Source organism: Numida meleagris, chromosome Z, assembly GCF_002078875.1.
Source record: "Numida meleagris isolate 19003 breed g44 Domestic line chromosome Z, NumMel1.0, whole genome shotgun sequence".
Lineage (NCBI taxonomy): Eukaryota > Metazoa > Chordata > Aves > Galliformes > Numididae > Numida > Numida meleagris.
This window is the reverse complement of record NC_034438.1, coordinates 33,358,037-33,378,199: the sequence shown is the minus strand read 5'-3', so window position 1 is coordinate 33,378,199 and position 20,163 is coordinate 33,358,037. Positions and strand designations below refer to the sequence as shown.

The window sequence follows — 20,163 nt, the reverse complement described above, 5'->3', positions numbered from 1 at the left end:
ATCTTATTTAGTAAATTAGTTTGTTTCTCCTCAGATTGTTGCCGCTGTGTTGTTCTTAGGCCCATCTCCCTACCCTTTTTCCCTTTTCCCTCTCCTGGGGCGTGGGTCCATGGGTCCCCTGCCCCATTAGTCACGGAACCGGGCCGAACCTGCCCATAAACCATTGACAATATGTCAAAGGATGACTTAGAACATACTTGATACAGCAACTTCTGTTTGCAATTGCATCTTACACAATTTTTAGAAACTATTACTAGATTTTGTAATCTAGCAAGTTTGGTTACATGCTGAAGTTCCCAAACTGGGCTCCCGACAGCAGTACTTTATCGTATATTACAAATATCTGATTAACTCAAAAAATACTCTTAATGTGAACCAGTGGTGTTTAACAAACTCCTACCAGAAATGTCTCTCTCGGGTTCTGTGACTATGCACTTTGATCCAAGTACATTCAAGATTCTGTCATTCTGAGTTATCAATAACTCCGAAACCAAGTGTCCTTTAATTCAGAATCACAGCACTCTCACCTGCTCTCCCTCCCAACTTGCAAATACCTCTTTTTCACATTCTGTCTCATAGTAAAACCCTTCCTGAATGGAACAATTAGCATAACAAGACAAATATGCAGGAAATGTTTGCAATAAAATTATGTATTATCATCCCACAAAGTTTGTTGTGGCTGTTAGAACATCTAACCTCTCTTCATCAATCAAGTTTACTTATTTGCTTTTCTTTTACATTTTGGTAAAGAAAACCCTTTATTTTCTCTTCACATCCTTTGCTAGACAAGTCGGATTGCTTGTTATAGCCTACATGAGACTAAAAAAAAAGACTCGTTAAAAAATCTCTACATCTTAATTTTATCAGGTTGCTGATCGCCTTCTAACTGCAAGTTAAACATCACATCTAGATCATTCTGTTTATGAGGCTTCCTCTGCTATTAGAATTAGGTTCAGTGTTTCATAATACCAAAGCCTTTAGCTTCACCTCGCTTACACACCTAACTGTTAATATTAGTACGAGGGCTGCTCTGAAAGTAATGCCTCCTGTTTTATTACGTTGGCCCACAATGTCAGAGGTGGATGTTGGTGGTATGGCAGTAGAGGTTGAACTTTCCCACCAATATTCCATTATATGTTGATGCTGCGTGACAGATGGCAGCAGAGGGGCGCTCTTACTGAATGGCATCTGACACAGAAGTATGCCTGAAGCAATGGTGTGGAACTGAATTCCTCCATAAGGAAAAAGCTGCACACACTGACATTCACTGATGCTTGCTGAATGTTTATGTAGGCCAAACAGTGTATGTGAGCACAGTGAGGTGGTGGGTGGTGCATTTCAGCAGTGGTGACAGCAACAGCAGGTTGACAAATAGTGACAAATGTTGACAAATAGTGCTTTTTAGCTGAGAATTTGCTGTATCAAATGGTGTTATCATGCTATTGTATCTGTTACAATTTCCATGGAAATAAACATGAGACATTACTTTTGCAGTGACCTATGTTCATTCAGTCTTCTCTTGTGGAGGCTGGCAGAATGCAGCGCTCTCCTCTGCATTTTATGTAATATATATATTCATCGTTCTTGAAAGAATTTGATCCTTTTGGCATAAAGAAATGCTTCTTGATTCTCCTCCTTTTATGGGACACATACCTACAGTCCACTTCAGTATTGCCCCTAGATGATCCCTGCAGAGTGAATTTTAAGAATCTGGCTCACAGTTGTATTTAATTTGATGCCCTGAGGTACTGCCAATATCTCCTGCCTCTGCTTTCTAATGCTTATTAGCCACTCCTGCTTCACATATCAGAGTCATTTCCCTCTTCAGAATAAAATTAAAAACAGGAGATCCAAAACATGCTACAGTGATTGCTACTTGAATTTTTCCATAACTAACTGCTATAAACAGAGCCACACTCTCCTCTCTGAAGTTCCTCTATTGTCTTACTAGCTGAACCTATTCATTAGCAATGTTGAAATGACTTGTTGTATGTAAAAAGAACTGTAAGATATTATGAGAGACACAGTAAAGCTAGCAAAAGTAACTGAATCCAAGTGATTAATGAGACTACATGTGGACTCAGAAAAACCAAGTCATGCTTGAAAAATGAAGAGGATAGGAGATAAAGGTAAAAAGGTCATACAAATAAGTTAAACAGGTTCAGAGAGGAACAGTTTAAACTTGATTAAATTTGATCTCTGTACAGAAAGAATTATTTGAGGTACTGAGACTAGAGGGAGAACCAGACATCAAGACAGTGGAAAACTGACAGCAGCCTGAAAGGAGAGAGTAGAAATGAGACCAACCAGACTTCAAAGGAAGAGCTGGTGTAGCAAGAAGCACTGCTACTTCTTATTGTGTCATCTTGATTTTCCTATGGGGGGTACATGAGGTAGTAAGAGGTATTTTAGGTATTTTAGACTTACTTGAAGTATTACAAATGTCCACTGAAATACCAAGGTTTTTCAACTATACATTTTATAGTGGAATAGTGTGAATAAAATTTGATTTCAGAGATCGTTTTTTTCCAAAAATATTTTGCACCTAAATAAACAAACCTGTCTACTAAGAAACTCTATGTTCATCAATATTTCACTTATACACAGCATCTTTATTTCCAAAAAATCTGTCTGCAGAGTAACAGTAGCCAGCAAAAACGTTACTTGAAATATGCATGCATATATATTCTTTTATCCAGGAGAAAGCCTACATATTTAGCTTTAGTAGCTAAGAATTCTTATGTGTAGAGAAACTACGTATTGATATTTTGTGTGTGTATTGTATGATCATATAAATGCTAATGAATTCTTATGGTTATTAAAAGAGATACAGTCATTTATCAAAGAATGAAGTATCATAATCGCTGATACGTGATTTGTGTCATTACTGCTACTTCTACTTCCTCATTTGCTAACTTTTGTTAAACTTTTCATTATAGGATTATGTAAAGTATCTGTATTACAAACAATTGCTTATCTCCTTTTTCAATAACTGCCACTGCATTTTACTCAACGAAGTCATTCCAAAATTCACATTAGCCCCAGTGATGAGAGAACTGTGGCCCTATTGTGAATAACGTAGGGTGTTTTATTAAAACAACAAATATACATCAGATTAATTTATGCTTTCCAAACTTAGCCAAAAATAACCATGTAGCTATGGAAAGAAAACTCGTTTCTTTCTTCTCTAATAGAATCCAGTATTAGAAGAAAGTACATCTTTCCCCATGATAAAGGGGTTTCTAAAGCACATCTTGTGGGAAATGAGGTAATTCACACTGATCAACAGATATGAATTATATTCTCCAATGTATTGGTGAAATCTTTTCTGCAGAGTAATTTACTATACAACCATGCACTTTTTTTGGGGGAAAAAAAAGTACACTGGCAGCAAAAAGGGCCACAAATATGGATGATGTTATTCTTCAGAAGTCTAGGGGAGAGACCTAGAGCCATCGACTCTTTCCTTCCCATTCAGACCAGTTCAGAGCTGATCACAGAATGCAGCAAAGATTAGGTCTTTAGCCTTTTTACTTTCACCCAAGACTACCTTTATTTATCCAAACACTTGAAAGAAAATCAAAATTCAAACCTTAACAAATGTCATGAACTCTTCTATTTTGTCATTGGCAAACAGTAGCTTCTTATGAACAGTTTCCAAAGCCTGCCCACTCTGTTCAGCCAGTCCATGTAGTTGTTGAGATGCTGCAGTCTCGAGTTTAGCCATGGCACATTCAGTCTCAATCACTTTGCTCTCTAGATTGGATAGCCTGAGAACCTGGAATACATCACAGGGACACTGCAGTGACATGATAAAAGCTGAAAGGAAGGCATGGTGGTTCACAATCAAACAAATCTCCCAAAAAATGATAAATAGCACAGAACACATACAAGATACTTTCATGGGAAAAAGTAAATTCATCTGCAGTTGCAGAGTCCATGTTTCAGCACCTAAATTTCAGTGAGTGAATGAAAACAGTGAAACACATTACTATGATTGTTTTTTTTTCCTTTATGTATTTAAAAAGTCTAAGATGATGACCTTGCAACTTTTCATTTGAAAGTGAAATCTGAAAAAGTTCCACAGTAAACTCAACACAGAGCTAATATACCTTTTTCTCCAGCTCATCTTTAGCCTTGTGATACATCTGTTCATAATGAGACTTCTCTTTTGTAGCAACATTAAGTCTTTGTTTCAGTGAGTCAATTGAAGTTTTTTTGTTTGAGTAGTCTTCAGTCAGGGACTTCACCTGAAACAAAAGTGAAGGCCAGTTTGATTAAGACAGAAAATTTAAAAATAAAAACCAAGCCTATCCATATTGCGATACATCTCCCTGCATTACATAAATTATTTTTTTGAAGCGTCTTCTGAAATTACAAAGTCTATTGCTGACTAGCTAGCAGAGATCAGTTTCCACACACATTTCTGTTACATAAAGCCTTGTATTAAATGTAAAGAAAATTCTTCATTTGCAGGGTTGCAATGTCACAGTGAATGTAAAAGTGAATAAACCACAGCTTTCACTCATTTCTTCAATCAATCAGAGGTAAACTACATCAATCAAAATCCAGCTGAGGAAATAGTAACAGTCTATGAGCTAATAGTCTCCACAGCATCTTAGATAATTATAATTTTGCCATACAATGCAAACACTGATTCTGGGTAAAATGAAAGAGACCAACTCTCCTAGAATATCATTCATGTTCTACTGACAGTATTAATCACAAAGTTGTCCATGCAGTATTGAGTAACAGGGAATTTCTTTGATCTTCTGCTGAAGTTAATGTAAAATTTATGAAGCTGATTTTCCATACGGAATAACCAAAGTAATGTATGGAATTTGATTCTCTGGAATATGAAAATTGCAGCATTTATAATGCTCAAAAACAGGATTAAAGCACATCCTTCCATTCTAAATCATTTTTCAAAAAAACAAAACCAGGTATTTCTCTCATTTCACACTTTAACTCCCTTGCTTACTTATGCTTTCACTCTCTGGCTGAGTGTTTCTTAATAGCACCTCATCTTTGGCATGGAGGGTAAGAGAGTAGCTCTCTCTAGAGCTGAAAACGCTTAATGACTTCAAGCAGAGGTAGTGCCTATAGTATGCAGCAAGCACCTGCATTCTGGGATAAAAAAAAGGCAAACTAGTAAATTGTTTATTTCTATTTTGAGGTCATATGCCACATAACCTCACAGAAAACCAAATGTCATGATCTTTTTGGGGAATTAAAGGCAAAAGAGCAATATATTGCTTGGATAATATGGAAAGATGCCAAGACATAATATACAAGTTCTCCTACCTCCAGCAAAATTGTCCTAGAATTTTGCTGCAGAAATAATCTGGTATAGAAATTAAGCTTTACCTATACAAATAGAATTACTTTAAGTGTTAAAAGCTAGTAAGTGCCAATTGTTCATAATACTCCAGTACAATACAAATTAACATGCTAAACCACTTAAATACTGCATCCAGGAGATGTGCAAGGACCTTATTAGCATACGTCAGGTAAAATCATCCTTGCTTCAGGTCTACTGTTTTTAAAGAACTTAGACAGTACAAAACAAAATCGCACTACTTACAGCACGTCTTTGCAATTCAGTGTTCTGAACACTTCAGATTTTAATTACCTCTTATGATCAGACATTAAATTATACTGAATCCATCCAAACTATCACCCTATAGTGATTTCATACAAATTGGAAGAAGTTATATGTTTAAATTAACTGTATGTTGTTTGCTTAAAGCAATATATTGGTTTCGTATGTAAAGCAGATTAAAATAACTTCTGCAAATACATTACCTCTTGGTTTTCTTAAAACTATAGGTAGCAAGAAAGAAATACCTTTCTCTCAAGACCTTCTAATGTTTCGCTATGGGCTTTCTCATTTTCGTGGTTTGCTTTTAGACGAGACCTTAAGTGTTCTACCAAATGTCCTTTCATATTACGGTCCCTCTCCAACCGAGAAATCCTAAAAGGTAAGAAGTCACGCTGCATGTCACTGTTAGAAAATATTATTGATATGCAACTGTTTTAAAGAACTAAAAAACCTAAATGCAGTAGACAAACTACCATTCCATAGTTTTCAGGTTTTTTTGAATAAAAGTTGATTCAAATCTTGCAACTTACCTTGTTTTTAACCATAAGGATAAATTAACAGACCGATTTTTAAAGATGTGATTTATTTTGTGATTTGCTTTTTGATGTGGTCTATGCTATAACTTGCATGATTTGAACTCATAATAATACTTTTTAAGCTGTTATTAAAAAAATCAAAGTTAAATTAAAATTCTTTGATATTTGAAGTAGATATCTTTCAAAAATTATTTTCTACAAAATTCTTTTATTTTGTATAAAATTCTTTTTTAAAAGAAAGTGCAGGGGGGGATTTTCCTTTCATCCAACTCTGTAATAAACAGAAATACGAGAAAACAAGCTCGACTGCTGTACTTTAATACAAGCAAAGACAATTGTTAAAATCTGAAAAGAACTGAAATAACATCAGCACTTTTCAGAAATTTCTCAACTAAATAAACTTTCATGTACTGCAAGATGATCTCTGTTTAATGAGAAAATTATGTCTTATGCAATGCATCCACAGTTGTCATACGCATTCAGTACAAACATAAGCAACACTCAAGTTTTGGAAATCCAGACATCTGGATTTCTTCTTATGAAAGCAAAATGATAATATATTCAGGAATAAAATACTGTTGATACCATGTCAGTATCATATTAAAAGTCAGGAAACTATAAAATCTTAAAATTTCTTCCATCTATTTCACATTTCTGCAATTGTTATTTTGGTGATTAAAAATTATAGTTTATGAAAAAGCAGTATCTATTTTATGAAGGAAGCATGATCACTGGTAACTCTGTTTTAAAGTTAAGCTTAAACACTGTCGTGGAAGACATCAGTTTTACTCGGAAACCAAAAATATACCACACACAATTCAACCATTTTAAGAGTCCTCTCCTCTATATTTGAAATGAAAAAAATCAGATAAGTAAACTGCATTCTTTCTACAAATGAAAAAATTACAATGGTTAGAGGAGTTAAACTTTGGGACAGGCAAGAAATTCACAGATACACTAATAGGTTATGTTTATAAAGCAATATAATTGAAGAACTGTGTTACATCAGTCCAAGTTAGTGGGCAGAATAAAAATCTCAGATGCATACTTCAAACCAATATATGTGAATTTCAAAACAAGTGGTAAACCTTAATCAATTCAAATAGAAAGAAATACAACTGTCCTTTTGAACTTTCATGAATGTAGGACTGGATAGTTAATCTTCTTTAAGCATCTGAACCTTGACATGTCTCCTAGCCCCTAGGCAGAGAATTACAGTATCTGAAAGATGGTACTTAACAGTGCTGAAGAATTCATTTAGACTTACATCAAGGATAAAAAAAAGTCCACTCGAGGGTCTGAGTTCTGACTTAAGGCATTCTTATTGCAGCACAGAGACGGGAAGGTAGCTAATCACGTAACAGTTTAAACAACATGCAATTTTATCATGTACTTCTCAAATTTCTTAAAAACAAAACAAACCACGAAAACACAGATGCACATACACAAATCCATAACAGTCCGTGAGATCGTAAGAGGAATGCAGCGCTCAGTTATTGCCGTATCGACTGCACAGCTGCCGCTGGGTGGCACCAAACACAATGGATAAAAAAGTAACATACTTAGCTTGGAGTTCCCGAACTCGCTCTTCTTTTTCCTGGATTTCGTTTTTCAGTGACTTAATGGTCGTTGATTGCTTAGTGATTTCAATATTTGAATTCTGTGTTGGAGAATATTAGAAGAGAAATATATCAGATTGAATATTATCTCAGTCAATAGCAAATCTGTTTGAAATAATGGGCTGCGTAAACTTCCATATACTGTAAGGCTGTATTAAACACTAATTGGAATTGGTTACACTGTACAAAAGGAGCATTTTTACCTCTAAGCAACTCTTAAACAAAAATACTTTCATTGGAAAATATTCTTAAAGCCAGTAGTCTTCTGATGGTACAAAAATGTATGATTAACAGATAATCATCAAAACACCTGCAAGCTGAGTACACTAACAGGACCAAATTTTCTCTTGCATAGCAAAAAGAGTTATAAAGGTAACAAGAAAGAAAAGAAATAAAATCTGATCTTTATATGAACCATATTCTTACATGGTTCTAGAGCACAAGAGCCTACCAAGAACAGTTTCCAACAATCCCTTTAATCCTGTGACTTTGGGAGTACCAAAAAATCCTACAACAGCAGCTGTCACCTTTGTGTGCCTTAAAACTCAAAGCAGAAGACAAAACATTTCTAGTTACCCATATTAATAAAAATCCTATGTTTCTATAATGAAAACATACAGTCTCAATGTTTAGGCATATGCAATGCTTAAGGAGAATTCTGCAGTTTTTGCCTGGCTGCATTCTATCTAGTAGGAAGCAAAAAACTAAAAACAAAACAAAACAACAACAACAACACAACAAAAATCTCCTCAACTCCTCCATGGAAACACACAGATGATCTACTAAGATTCCAAGATTTGAATACAGGATTATTAAATCACTTTGCAGAAATAAAAGAAAAAAAAATTAACGGGAGCAGCCATCTTAACAATCTGAGCATATGCTTTGAATGCCATTGCTGAAAATAGCAGTTCAAACATACTGCATGTTGAGATTTCAGAACTCCAAGAGATGTTGCCAAGAGATACATATCCGTGAAGTGTTTGCACAAAATATATGCATGCCTTTTTGCGGGTTCAGCCAATGTGCTAAAGCGCTTTGCTCATTGTGTATAAACAGTAAGTAAGCAGATCAGACATGTTATAAACAAAGATTCTTGAGGAGAATTTCTCTGCTCAGTGCAGATTGTAACACCTATTAACATTAATGGGAGCACTGTACCTAACTCTGTGCTCTGCCAGTGGAATATATTGTCTTGTGTGCACAGTTAGAAGTAAAATACTGTCATTAATAACTTCTCTAGTCTGTTTGCTATTATTATAATGTGCGGTATTACCAGAAAATTGTTAAAACGATATATGATAATGGAATATCCTTGAGACCTGTTTGTTGGGGTTGAACTTCTCTAGCACGAAGCACAGCATCCAGTTACATAGTTCACACACCAGATATGCACTTGAGTGTTCCAATGGGGCCCTGCACTGGCTCAGAAGCAAAGACATTTGCTTACAGCATTTTGCTTCCAAACTCATCACCTACACCTAAAACACTTCTTATTGGTAGAGTATCAAGGAATAATTACGTACAAGATAAACACCTCATAGCTAGCTCTGAGAAAAGAATTAACAAAATCAGGTACTTTCAGATTTTGAACTGCAGTGAAAGCTTTTGCAGCTTGTACCTTCAGACATTCAGAGGAGTAACACTGTGCCTCGTTTAAGCAAGGTAACCTGGAACAACAGCTGACAACTTCTTTGAATTTCTTCAGTTAAAAATGACTTTCAAAACAAATTTTTTTGAAAATGATCAGGTCAAAGTAAGGCCAGCAATTTAAGTAGTCTGATATAAGTAGCTTTTGATGCCCTCAGAGTCAAAACACTCATCCAGTTCTCAACCACTCAACCACCACTGAAGATAGATACAAAATCGTAGAGTCATAGCATCCTGAGTTAGAAGGACCCACAGGGGTCATTGAGTCCAACTCTTGGACATTTATTATCCCACAATTGGGATCAAAGATTATGTTTATTTTAAATGTGGTTATATTTGGTTATTTATTTTTTACAATGTAAGATCTCTTTAAGATAGAATTAAAAGTCATGCTGGTGTTTTTGACATCAGATTCATATAAGAGTGTTTTCACTGCTGCAGAAACAAGCTAAGATGTCAGAACACTATTACTCACGCAAGCTAGCACAGCTAAATCCAGTGCTCAGAGTCAGAGCTCACATAATATGGCCTTTTCCTCCAGCTGGTCCTTTGGCAGCCATCTTGCTAGTGCGTGCTTTTTATTAGCAGCAAGAACCTGTACCATTTTGAACTTTTATGTTAACTCAAATATAAAAAACAAAATGAAGAAAAAAAGCCAATTTTAAGACACTCTGTTGTACATTGACTTCCTTCAGTTAGAATAGAGGAGGAAATACTATGTTCCAGGCATACAGCATGATGAAAAAGCTCTCAGATAGATGCATCAATACAGCCTAGAATCTACATTATTCACATGAACAGTCACTGGAGGCTGAAAAATTAAATCATCAACAAGTTTGTATTTTCCAACTAGCTAATCTACAAAAACACAAATATAAAAAGAATGATCTCCCTCTAAAGATAAGAATAGTAGTGACCAATAAGTAACGTAACACTGTTACATGAGCTGCACATTGAGCCAAAATTCATTCCTCCACTTTCACAGATAGCTGTCACCCAGCTCCTCCTTAAAGAAAGCAAAGCAATCACCACAATTCTCATTAAAGTCACTCCACTGCACTTTTCAACAAGATACATTTAATTGTACAAAAACTCAACAATCCCCCTATTTGGCCTGTCTGATCTGCAAAAATTGTATTAATTATACATACCAATTCTTCAGGTTATGACTACATTTCTATTTAACATCAAAGATTATTTGAAACCCAAGTTGCTAATCCTGGGCATATCACATATAAATGATATGCATATATGAGTGTGTGCATATATATATATATACACATATATTTATCTGTTTGACCCAGTTACGAAATACTGTTCATGTGAATTATCCTCAGCACTGAATAATCTGTTCTGTCACCTTTAGTTTGCATTGCAGCTGTTTCATCTCTAAATCAATGTTCTTTGAAGGAGCTGGAGTGACTTCACTCTTGACAGCAGTTTGAGACAGATGTTCTCTTGACTTCAATTTTCCTTGTAAATCTTCCTTCTCCTGTTGCCATTTGGCCAGGTTGGAGGTCAACACCTGTTTTACAAACAGAAGGAAAAATCACAACTGCATCCTAAAAATACTTCTGCTGGATCACATCAGATGTTCTGTGGTTTAAAATTCAAGAGGAATGAAACAGTAAATATTATCTATAATAATCATGCGTTGCTGTTGGTTGAAGTAGTCTAGTCCATGCAAAAATGAAATCTGGCAGGAGAAAGAAATAAAGTAACACCAGAAACAACCAATCTTTTTTAAAGGCAAGCTGATTCAAGTTTGACTGTTGCAATTTTTACCATCACAGGCAAAAATTTTCATTAAAAAAACCCAGTAATTGTAGTTACTGTTGAAACCTGTTTACTGAGAGTCTCTCCAGGATTCTGGAATTATTTCTATACTGATGAAGAAATATCAAGATTTCTCACACATCAAGGTGTATTAAATAAAGGTAGTTAAATGTCAAATCTCTTTTAATGGTGACCACTGTACGCTCACTTGAATTGCTGTGTTGATAACTGCAATAAAACATACGCTCTTCTCTTGGCTTTTGTTTTGATATTTGTAGGGCTTGTAGAGGTTAAAGCAAAGTGGACCAGCTGCACTAAATATCTTCTGGTTGGCTGGTCTTTACTCTTGTTGTGTTATTTCTTCCCTTTCACATATATGCACCATAGCCAGAGAACCACATATTCCATAACCTTGACTCTAGGGCTGAGGTACTTAAGTGGTAAAAGCCAAGCTGGAGCAGGACAGGATAACAGATGTTAGTTGTTTATTCCACTGGGTAGGTCTTACCACCCTATACTGCAGCCAAAATGCTTCTCATTTAGCAACATAAATGCTAAGTCCAATTAGCAGACGAGGCTTGTTAGGGATTTAGTTCAAATAAATAACATGCAAACTAACTCTCAGTCTTGTTGCACTTGATTGACAACTGACAAGACATTTAATCTTTGTAACAATATATTTCATAGCACTCCTTATAGAGGCAATCTTTTAAATAAACAAATATTTTATTTTAAATGATAATTAATATTATCCTACAAAAGGGGGAAAATAAATAATCTTCATGCTAGTGCTTAACTTTCACAAATCTGTAGCCAGCTGAGAGCTACTGATGGCCTAACAACTCTCTGTTCCTTAAGCTGTACCTTTTTGTTCTAACGAAGATCATAATATCAGAGTTTAACGTAAGGAACAATTATACAAAATAGTATTGGAAGTATCTCAAAACAGAAAAAAAATTCTCTGATATAAAACTGGAGAAGACATTACAGTTTGAAACAACTAAGTATGTGCATGATTATATGCCCGTACACAATAAAACGGGGGTGAGAGAAGGTTAAAGATAGTGCACTCTTTCCAAATCTTTTGTTATTTAACTTGAAATTAGATTTTATATTGTTTGATGTTATTAGGAAAAAAACCCAACATTTTATATATGTATGTTTATATATCCACACTTCCACACCAATCATATGAGAATCCCACGTATATCCAAATAAAAGAAACACTACTTATAGACATGCTTATTTTCATTACGAATGACTTCAGAAACTTTGCATATTTTACATTAGCTTAAAAGTTCTCATCAACACAAGAAAATGCATTATAAAGTTGAAACTCTGATGGTATTTCATACCCAAGTATGTTTATTAAAGCCAATAGGCAGACTACATGTGTATCAGAGATAACTACGGTTGTTAGGAAAAGGGTTAATTTTTCTGTGTCTGCTGTCATTACTGACCAGGAGATAAAGGAAGTTTATGTATACAATAACTGGTTGTTCCATAATCTGCTATATTATTCTCACAATTAATACAGTATAGTCAAAAGGAGACAAAATGAAGACTTCTTTAATAAGCAAAACAGGTAACAGTACAGAAAGATATGGAATAGAATAGTATATGCATTAGGTTAATTTGTCTAGTATTGGCAATATTTCTACATGCAGAATTTCATGATTCAGTGTTTCTATAATAAATTATTCATAAAAAGAAAAGAAAAAAAACCAAACCCAAAACTACCATACCTAGATCAATATCTCTGATTAAAATTAGAAATTCCCCTATATCTGCCCAAAATAGAGGGGTACTTGCAGAAGTTTCTTAGGCCATTTAAGACTACTGTTGCCAGCAAAATGCATCAGGTCTAAAATGCTATGATTGCAGTGGCCACACTGCAAAAATGACAGCAAACAAACTAAAAAAGAAAGGGGCATAACTGGACAGGTGCCAAAGAGGACACCGCTGTGTTGGCTATATAATAAGTTACTTAAGTGAGGAGGTAGAATATATATGTCATATGTAAATGTATACAAATATTAAATGGGGAAATCAAACCTAGTGGAGTAAAGTCTAAGCAGTATACACAGGATAAACCCCATTAATTTGCAAAAACAGACAAAGACAGGCACATAACTGCAATCACATCAAGGCTTTCATTCTTTTTTAGACACAGAGATATTTTTGTGTGTGTGTTACCACACACACAAATCCTGAGTGACAGAGTAAAAAGGATTTGCTCCAAGGGAAGAGGTCACTAGGATGAAAGGTAGAATCTTAAACACCAGCGAGACCAGATGTTTGTAAAGGAAGGCTACCGCTGTTCCTCCAAGATGTAGAGGCCTTTGTCTGCTGCACCTCCTCCAGAGTGTTTTGGCTTAACAGATGTTTATAGATTCAATATTTTATTAACACCCATCTATCTTAATCTCCTTGCTCCTGGTATACCCATGAAACTCTGTTCTGCTATACACAAAGGGTAAGTGATGAAATCTTTGTGTCCGTGCAGGCAATGTAAAACTTCCAGTGATTCAGCAACACTTTTTTCCGTACACTAACAGAAACACAGCTACAGGGAGAACTCAATGGATTCATGTAGGAAGCCCCTGGAAAAGTCTATTGCACCCCCATATCACAACTACTCAGTGAGGAGCTTCAACTACAGTCTACTGTAGACTCACTCTCCTGCTGCAACTAGCATATATGACGACATTTCTGCTAGTGGTGACTGCCACTGCACTGCCACTGCTGCAAATGAAATCACAGATTAATATAGTATTAGAAGATTATATAGAATGTATTTCTGTGCAAGATATATAGAAATGCAGAACAGATGTAAATCAGGCATTCCTGAAATCCTCATCAAGCTTATACTATTCATTTTGTAATACAGCTATAACCAGTATAAATATCATTAGATGTGTTAAGATCACAGTTAGTACAAAGTGTCCTAGAACCATGGCTCACAAAAACAGAACACTGTGTAAGGAGATTTCTCTAACAGACTTGAATACATCAAATTCCTTTTTCCTTTCTCTAAAAAATCTTGCAACATTAGGCAATAAAATACAATTGCTATGCTGCAGAGCTCCTATAACAAGTTCCATTTTAAAATCCAACACTGCTTTTAAAACAAGAATGCTCTTCTCTCGCAGCTTTAGATCAATCATGAAAAATATGTAAGATAAGCAGTACTTGTTGCAAATGTAAACCATGAAAGACTTTTTCAAAACATATTTGCAGGTATTGAGGTACTTAACAATATCTAAGGCAAAATTTATAGTCGGTCCCACTAATCCTGACCTCGTTTCGTTCTCTTGAATCAAAACCTAATTCTGCCTGATGAGACACAGAAAACAAAGCTAAAATAAATATAAATGGTATGTGGCTATCTGAAAGTATGAAAATATATATACAAATTCTAGACTAGAAAGCCAACGGTGCTGCACACTTAACGTCATGATATATAGAAAAGGCCAATAACTCCAAACTGTTAGTGGAAGTTTTCTTCATAGGCATGCTGATTACTTAGCATTCCAGACATGCATAGAAAACATGAAACAGAAGTCTTTGGTGATTTAATACTCTATTCCTAAATTGAAACAAACACCCAAAAAAGCAAGAAAAAGTTTTAAAATGTAAATGTTATTTGCCACTTTTTTTTCTGAGATTTTAGTAAAATATACTGCATCACTCAGTTATTAATTTTATTTCAGCCAAATGTAGTTATCAGCATCTGACTCTGTTTCACAAAATGTCAAGTAAATGAAGGTAATATAGAGGACTTTTTGCCAGTGCTTTAGATAGTTGTTAGACTTCAGTAGCCTTTAGAGACCATTAAGTACCCTTTGGCTAATTGGCCAATGGTAGATTAATCCTCTTTTTATTCTAGCAGCACTATTTTAACACCCTTTGCACTCTGTCAGTGTAGTATCTGAATGACAAAATAATATTTTGCATGAATAATAAGCAGAAAAGTTAAATTAACATTTCATGTTTCACATGTCATATCTTTGTGTCAGCAAAAAAAAAACTCTTTTAAAGCCACTGACATTCAACTTCTTTAAACAATCTCATGTTGACATCTTATTGAGGTGAATCTTCCTAATTACTGCTAATTGCCTATCAAGAAAAAAAAACACTTCCTTGAAGTGCAATTGTCTAGTATAGATGAACATAGCTCCAGTGTGCATAGTAAAGACAGACATGACACTTGAGGTGTGCTACATTATTATGAGGTCATACTAAATATGGCTTGCAATGAACAAAGCAGCTTTTAAGAATGTTTAAGGCACTGAAAATGTCAATCTCTCATGAAGTGTTTAAATTAGTTCCCAGCAGAGAAATACAGATATCAGCATGCAGATAAGAGGTGTATTTCTCTTCTCAGGCATTTTAGTAAAGAAAAAAATACAGTTGTCCTCTTGATAATGTCATTGTAACACAATCAGACAATCAACAGATTGATGAAAATGAAGTGGCCATTTCACACATACCAAATATAAACCCAGCTATTCTTGAGAATAGAGGTGCTTCCACCAATAAATGAAAACTCTTATCAAAGAGTGAATGCCTTTGTAATCATGCACTAGTATTGATAAAACACAGACAGTAATCATTGTTTATAAAGGGCTATTGACTGTACAAAACAAATGATTTACTTGTAATTTTAATGCAGGTATTTTGTATCCAAATGGTGCTCATAAAAATTAAAAAAATTCATTCTACAACTTTAAAAAGCTTAGGATTACTACATTTGGTCTGGCTAAGGCATTTTATGAAATGAAAAAAATAATCATTGAAACTAGTGCAGATAGGTCCATTTTATTTTATTGTTTTCTTTTTGTAAATGACAGATCAAGACCAAAACAATATTCCAGAGAGACACACAAACATATTTGTATAGACAGATCAGAGTAATACATTCATTTGCTGTAATAAACAACAGAGAACCCTGAGCAGAGATCTGCATATTAGAGAACTAATGATTTCTCATATTATGGAAAATAAGTAAAACTTAGGAAAAATGTAAGTAACAATTTTTTAATACAAGGAAAATGCTTCTGAAAAATACCATATGTATAATGATAACAGCAATTAAAACATAAAGGTTTTGACCTGAAGCAACTCAGTTTTAGCCTGCATTCTCTAGCTGTTTCATTTTACATCTTTCTATGAGTAAATACTGCTGTATTCCATGCCTAATTGTTGTATTTATTAAGAACTCTATCTTGCTTTCACGTTAAAGCAAATGCACTACTCCTTCTCTCCTTGCAAACTTCAAGGCAATATAAGAACTCATAGCTATGTATGTAATGCTACTTTCAGATGTTTTTTCATTATGATCAATTTTATGATCCCAATTATTTACTTTAATTTTATAGGAATTCATCTTGCAATGTGAAGACGCACACTGGCAGAATACATTACAATTGTGTAGGACCTTTCCTGAAGTCTTTAACTGTTACACATAAAGAATTACAGAACTTAAATATATATACTTATAATCCAATAAAGAAAAAAATTTGAGATTGAAGCATTTTCTACACTGTGTTCTGTAATTACAGTTTAACTTATCTGAACTACTTCCACATAGACGCAACATCCCACATTAAATCTTTGATTCAACTACGTTCCGAATCTAAATATAACATGAAATACTTCACAACATTTTGTCCTATTTAAAAGCACTTGAATGTTAGAATAAGTTGCGAAGCTGCGGCTGAAATAGAAAAACAGGTGTTTCAAGGTGCCCATCATTACTAGTTAAACAAATACAAGTTGACTTGGGTATTCCAACAATTAGGGACTGGTATATACAACCAAAGACTTCAATTTGATGCATAAATTCTGCTGCAAAATTTCCACACCTTTGTATTGACTGGAAAATTTTCAACATAAGACATGGAATCCACTTTTATCCACTTTTATAGTTAGGACCAGGTTTTACTGCAAGACATTTTGGAGGGTTACAGAGTATTTATCTGATTTTCACCAAACATGACAGTTGGGGCAAACTCATAAAGCTAGAAATTTGAATTTTTCATCTAGGGTCAGAGATAGTGCTTGCCATATTCCCCCTGCTTAATCTTAATACAAGCACTGCAAATGAACTACTTGCATGAGAGCCAGTCAGGGAATTTCACAATCCCTACAACTCATTACGAATTTAACAGCAGCAATACTAAGTATTCATATGTTTCAGATAACACATACAAATATGCTGCACTAAAACTCATTTGGGGAAAAAATTAATAATGCTTCCATCTGTTTTCCGTATAGCTCACATAAAATAGAGAGAAACCAAAATGAAAATGCTATTTTAAAGACTGTTTTTAAACTTTCTTTTTATTTATGTGGTTATTTCCAAAAGCATACAGCTTTACATCTTTAAACACTAAAATTATTTTAAAAGAAAATATAATCAAGGAAGAAACAAAACAGTTGAAAGAATGGTGAAATATTAATTTAACCTCTCCCCATTTCCACCCGTTTTAGAAAGTGAACCATTTTCTAATGAAATACTTCTGCATCTCAAATGTAAGCGGGCAGGAGCCCTGTGCTTGTAGGGAAAACTGCTCCATCTCCCATACTCTGGCCTTATCTTTAAGTGTTTAAGTTTACAGCCGTTAAAGACTGTTTTCTGTCAACTTACAGAGAACATTTCTGGAAGGCTGAGGATGTGATATGGATATTTTGAGATAAAAATTACTAAAAATACATGTATAAACAAGCTGTTCTCAAAGGTGGGTTGCAGTATTCAAGAAAAAAAGATCATAAAGATAGCTGTGGATTTAATTTTATGCAATTATTTAATCATGCCATTTATAACTGCTTCAACAATCAATAAAAGGTTAGTAAAATGTCCTCAGAAGCTTTTTTGATTTTTTTTTCAGACAGTCAATTATGTAAAAGCAAAAAATTTTATGTGTAGACTCAATTAACAAATTTATTTACTGGAAAAATTCAACGTTCTCACAGATTAAAAAAAAAACAGATATACAATGAAGAGATTCAAAAAAAGAAGGATAAAAAACCTGAAACTTTTCTAGTTATATAAAGGTAATACTGTAAAAACATTAATGTATAACACGTTGATTTTCTACCCAAGAAAAGAAAGGCATATTGCTAGGCATTTCTAAGGGGTATGAGGAAGCTGATGATAAGACGTTGCGTGGGAGATGCGAGGACAAGGGGTATTATTCAAAATCATGAATTGCCTTAAAAATTACTTCTAAAATGTACTGCATTTAAATTAAAGAGCTAATTTATCCCTGGACTCTTCTAAATGAACCCCAACAGTCTTATCTTTAATTTGTAATTTATGTTATCATTGGAATGCCTGCTAAAACTACAGGCATAAATGAACAGTTTAGGGTAAAGTATTCCTTACATCACATATTACATAGCTGAAGAGACCATCATAAGAAGAAGCCATGTTTTCAGGATATTAGGTAAAATGAAATATACTTTATCGTGATTATGACAAATGTTATGACTCATTTGGGCAATTATTTTTTTTCACGTAAATGAACAATCTAAAGGCAATATTGTAACTGTGTCCAACTCCTTTGACTCAAGAGCCCAGCTTGAAGCAGATCTACAGCTGTCATTTCTTAGTATTTCCCTCATTTTGCCATGCTTGCTTCACTGAAATAAGAGCATAGAAGTCGCTTCACATCACATTGTGATGCACACAATGCATCACAGGACCACTTTTGAATCTCTGAATGAATAGAAAACTACGCACAGGCAGAGCAGTCCAGCCATCAAACAGCAGAGTCTTTTCCAGTGCCTGTGAATCTCATGAGACATGTTATGGCTCATGATACTGTATGACTGTATGACTATACAGTCCCCATTACTGAGAAACTGAAGAAGTTCTTGTCACATTAGGTAGCAAAGATACCCGGAGCAATACAAAACGAACCTGAGCACAATATAAGCTATTTCAACACTCCATGATTGCCTCATTATTGCCAATGTCATTACTGTCAGCTGCCATTGCCAATGACACTTAGGCAGAACAAGTTAGATGGCGTAGAGCGTTAGCAAGAAGGACTAACATTCTTCTGTCTTGTCTAACAGTAGGTGTAGGAGGTCCAGGCAGTTCAAACACACAAACGTGGCTTCAAAAGCACAAAAACTCTTTCCTTCAGGCTAAAAGTGGGGTATTAGTATCTAACTTCTATAGAGATCCCAAAGAATTCTTAATGTGAGCCAGTATTCATTGTCTGCAACAGTTAGGGTCCAAAACAATCACAAGGAAACAATACTGAAGAAAAGCAATCAGGCATATAATTCAGATATCTTTTTTTTTTTCTGTTTCAAAAGTCATCTTCGTTGTAACAGTTTCCTTTTCTATTGCTGTTGAAGATGTCTTAGTTCCTTGCTCCTAGTCCTTTATGCCCAGAAAGATGAAAAAATATCAAATGCATCCTGAAGGTTCATACATCTTCCATGGTATAGTTAAAAGAGAGCCTGTGCTCTCCTGGTTTGCAGTCTCAGCTATGGATATGCCTTTCAAGTGAAATGGAGGAGGAGCTGACCATGAGCATTTTCCACAAAGCATTAAACTAAATGATGAAAACTCAGTGTGGGATAGCTAGAAGTCAAACACATGAAACTGGTGCTTTGCACAAGACCTAACAATGCTGAACTGGTGAAGAAGATTAACGTTCTTAAATCTGGAGGAGCTCAAAAGAACTTGAGGACCTAGAATTGATAGAATCATAGAATGGCTTGTGCCAAAATGGATCTTAAAGATCATCTGGTTCCAACCCCCCTGCCACTGTTCAAACTCTTCAGTGCTTAAAAAATATTTTGTCAGTCTTAGTGTCATGGTTTTATGATTTTCGGTTATTGGTATTCCACATCATAACATCATGTAGTGAATGTACCTGGTTCTCAGAAGAGAAGGACTACTACAGTCCCCACGGCACTTTGCTCCTCTGTTACCATTTTCCAGCCGGAGGGAAAAGAT

The 20,163-nt window shown here is 34.9% G+C and overlaps 1 protein-coding gene across 5 annotated transcripts in view; it reads right to left on the bottom strand.

The window, feature by feature from the left end:
• Window positions 1–20,163, bottom strand: part of CNTLN (centlein) — a 215,480-nt gene that overhangs the window by 30,523 nt on the left and 164,794 nt on the right. For all 5 annotated transcript variants that reach the window (XM_021379766.1, XM_021379767.1, XM_021379769.1 and 2 more), the window contains 5 exons: window positions 10,768–10,932; window positions 7,701–7,798; window positions 5,848–5,974; window positions 4,113–4,250; window positions 3,593–3,778 (listed from right to left, as the gene is read on the bottom strand). In XM_021379766.1, the coding sequence (XP_021235441.1) occupies window positions 3,593–3,778; window positions 4,113–4,250; window positions 5,848–5,974; window positions 7,701–7,798; window positions 10,768–10,932 (714 nt within the window). The remainder of the gene's footprint in view (window positions 1–3,592; window positions 3,779–4,112; window positions 4,251–5,847; window positions 5,975–7,700; window positions 7,799–10,767; window positions 10,933–20,163) is intronic.